The 3,384-nt window shown below is 38.9% G+C and overlaps 1 protein-coding gene across 4 annotated transcripts; it reads right to left on the reverse strand.

Moving 5' to 3' along the window:
* Positions 1-401: 401 nt before the first annotated feature.
* Positions 402-2,952, reverse strand: LOC146609989 (glutathione S-transferase A-like). Of its 4 annotated transcripts, XM_085346768.1 has the most exons (7): positions 2,785-2,952; positions 2,594-2,659; positions 2,304-2,409; positions 1,833-1,950; positions 1,673-1,681; positions 615-692; positions 402-531 (listed from the first exon to the last, which is right to left on the reverse strand). In XM_085346768.1, the coding sequence occupies exons 1-7, from the start codon at positions 2,950-2,952 to the stop codon at positions 402-404; spliced, it is 675 nt and encodes a 224-aa protein (XP_085202894.1). The 4 variants fall into 4 exon arrangements, with proteins under 4 accessions (XP_085202894.1, XP_085202892.1, XP_085202891.1 ...); XM_085346766.1 differs by lacking the exon at positions 1,673-1,681 and having other exon boundaries at positions 615-700; positions 1,835-1,975; positions 2,329-2,409; XM_085346765.1 differs by lacking the exon at positions 1,673-1,681 and having other exon boundaries at positions 615-700; positions 1,835-1,950.
* Between the last annotated feature and the right edge of the window lie 432 nt (positions 2,953-3,384).

Here is a 3,384-nt window from a genome sequence, read left to right on the forward strand (position 1 = left end):
TCCCCAAGTTCACTTTCTTTCTTTCTTTTAATAAAAAAGGTAAAAGGTTCTGATAGCCCTTATGGTCTGAGAAGCTTTTTCATTTCCAAAACACAAAGATTTATAGCTGGGTGAAGTAACCTCTCTGCAAAGCTGATGGAAGGGTGTAATGCAGATTCTTAACTTGATATCCAAACATCAAACCTAAAGTTTGATTTTGGTTAACATTATATTAACAATAAATATCCCCACTGCAAAGAAACAAAACACAGATGAGCTATAAAATATAAACTCAGTTTTTATTGCTTATTTTGGTCACAGCACAGTAATAATCACACATTATTGTCACAAATTATATTTTAAAAAATGCATATGAATCACTAGTGCAGTGCAAGGAGTGGTAACAAATGAGCGCCTGAATCTCAGATGTCTTTCAGTGTTTCCTGTTTCGGTGCGTTCCTCCAAGTAGGAGGCCAGCTGGCTTTGATGCTGGGTCTGTTCATCAGACCTTTATAGTATTCTGCCAGTTTGGGGTAACGCTGTTCAGAAAGCCTACAGGAAAGAAGAAAGTCAGTGTGAATTCATTTCTACTATTATTCTATTCATTCATGTGTCTGGTCATTTAGTCCTCTTACCCGTAGTGGAAGAGATAGGCAACGTTTGGGTAAACAACCACGTCGGCCAAGGTAAAGTCCTTTCCTACAATGAAACCGCTCGAGGCCTAAAAATAAAAGAAGAAAAATGTTGTGGAGGGTAAAAACCTAGAAATCACATATAATATAGATCATTTAACTATGATAGATGGTTAACATTTGACTTAATAAATATTCAATCTCAATTATATTCTTAAATTCAAAGGCAAGATTGATTTTGTGATATAAGCCTTATTGCTGTCATGCTACACTGCTAATCACCATGCAGCTGTTTTACATCTACTTCTTCTGCTTTAATTATACCTCATATTTACATTTATGCTACTGTTTAAGGATTTTCTTAAAGGGAACTAAAATGAAGCCTCATCACTCCTATCCTGCAAAGATTAAATGTTTTTATTCAAAGAGAAAACACTACTTTTTCCAGAGCACCTATTTACTTTGTAATTCTGGAGCACATGTGTTATTTATTCCTCCAGATATAAGAATGAATCTTTTCTTATGGACTAAAACACGTTTTGCTGAAAAACTGAATATGGAACAAGCAAAGCTTAATACTAAACAATATATATATTAGCTGTATAATACCAGTAGGCCAGCTCTAATAGTAACTTGGTATGGCTTCGCGGGCCAAATGTAATTAGGCTGCGGGCCAAATTTGGCCCGCGGGCCAGAGTTTGACACCTATGCCTTAGGGCTATGCCTGTAACAATCTGCCTATTGCCATCATATAAAATAATTTTTATATTTTTGAACAATAATTTTTAAAAATATTTTGTCACGTCATTATGCGGGCTGCAAGTAGAAGTGACATGGGCCGCGAGATATAGACACAGGCATTTGAGCTTCTTAATGCGTTTTTTGTTTGGGTTTCCACTGGCGTGGAATTATCAAAAATAGAGAGGGCATAGCCTAACATATGAAACAGGAAAAGAAGGCCGTGTAATCCATTTATTTCAACAAAGTAACTGTATTCTGAATACTGCCTTTTTAATACAGTTACTCATAATTTGTATTTTAAATGTCATGTATTCCATTACTCCCCAACACTATGTGTGGCTAAAACAACAAAACCTAAAAAGAAATTTATGGACCAGCTTATTTCTGGCAAGGTTTAAAATCTACTCCTATGAATTTCCAACGTTTGTATTCTGGGTTTAGTTTAGTCGTTGAGATCGCGTGCACACAGGTCATTCACACACCTGCAGGTATCCCTCCCACAGCTTCAACTCAGCGGTCAGAGCCTCTTTGTTTCTCTTAACGGCAGAGTCGTGTCTCTCTCCCTCTGGGACCCTCAAGTTGTAGTAGATAACGCTTGCTGGAAATGTGTAAAAAGCAAAAAACTGAATTTTATATTGTGCCAAGGTGCTAAAGTGCCAAATCTCATGACAAGTCAATTACTTTACATGCAAAAGCTTGGCTGAGCATGTGATCACTGGCAGGATTAACAAACATCAACATGGGTTTTTAGTGTTGCCAAGTTCCGCAGTTCAAAATCCCAGAGCACAGACCTCTGAATGGCAACATCAGCCAGGCCACACAGAAAGAGATTTAGCAGCCTTGATATATCCTTTACAGACTCACTAAATCCCTGTGATTCTAACGTTGTTCGGGGTACACACACTGTGATGAAGAGAGTTCAGGATCAGAAGTGCGTCAGAACAAACTTACATGATTTCTCAACGAGCGCGTTAACCTCAAACACACGCTGCAATATCTGCGCTCTCCCAACCTCGCAGTCAGGGATCAGCTTGGTTCCCTGCGTCTTGTACTTGCACTGTTGGAGGAGACATGGAAATTTTTAACATGCAGTAAGAAGCACTGTTGTTGTTTTTACCTCTGTGGTGTGGGGTGTCTGTTTGTACAACGCATTGTTTAACATATAATCACAAGTAGTTCTCCAAACTAGAAACTCTGTGGAGACATAACATTCAGATTCAAGTCATCATTTGAGTTCTCACCTCCAGATGAAAGCATGCAGCACAGGACTCGTTGAGGGGTACATCCCCACATTTGAAGGCAGGAAGCTTTAAGAGACAGTGCAAACCATAAACACTTTGTGAATGCCAAGTGAATACTCCTTTTTCTCAATTTCAGGAAAACAAATGCAGATTTCAAATATGAGTGTTTACATAGTGTGATATGAACCTACCTGACCCCTGGGGTTGATCTCCATGACTTCCTTTGACTTGTGCTCCCCCTTCTCAAAGTAGAGTTGTTTTTGGTTGTATCCTTGCAGGTTCTTCTCCTCCAGAGCGATCATTATCCTCCAGCAGGCATGCGATCCGGAAGCCCACAGCAGAGTCATGTCCTTGGCCATGATTTCAGAGTGAAGCGCTTAACCTGACAGGTGAAGTCGAGGAATGTTTAAGACTGAAGCTGGAGTGGGTGAAAGCCCTGGCTTTATAGCGCCAGTCGGCTTTGTCACGATTCCTGGAAATAAGCCTCATCCCATTTCTGTGCTCCTACCAAAGATCTGTCACACTAAGATAAATGACACTCGAGAACGTGATGTCATGTCAACCTGATGTACATTTTTAAAAAGAGGTGACTTGTCTTGATTTTTTTTAGAAACTCTTTGATCCAAAGGCAGACAAAGAATTTGAGGGTAGATGGGAAAAAAATCTGAGTCAAAGGGAAACATGAAAAAACTACAGCATGTCAGGACTAAACATTAGACACTGAATGTTAAATAGTGAAAAACTTTTCTAAAACTTTTCTAAAACATAATAAAAGACAATGCGTTATTAAG

The sequence above is a fragment of the Diplotaxodon limnothrissa genome, linkage group LG22 (assembly GCF_057381915.1).
Source record: "Diplotaxodon limnothrissa isolate DT_005_m linkage group LG22, D_limnothrissa_male_GT1.1, whole genome shotgun sequence".
Lineage (NCBI taxonomy): Eukaryota > Metazoa > Chordata > Actinopteri > Cichliformes > Cichlidae > Diplotaxodon > Diplotaxodon limnothrissa.

Coding starts and splice junctions, on each gene's coding strand:
- LOC146609989 (XM_085346768.1), bottom strand. CDS start 2,952: ATGGCCAAGGACATGACTCTGCTGTGGGCTTCCGGATCGCATGCCTGC. Junction 2,410..2,593: donor CTGCATGCTTTCATCTGGAG/GTGAGAACTCAA, acceptor CTCCTCCAACAG/TGCAAGTACAAGACGCAGGG. Junction 532..614: donor GCCTATCTCTTCCACTACGG/GTAAGAGGACTA, acceptor TCTTTCCTGTAG/GCTTTCTGAACAGCGTTACC.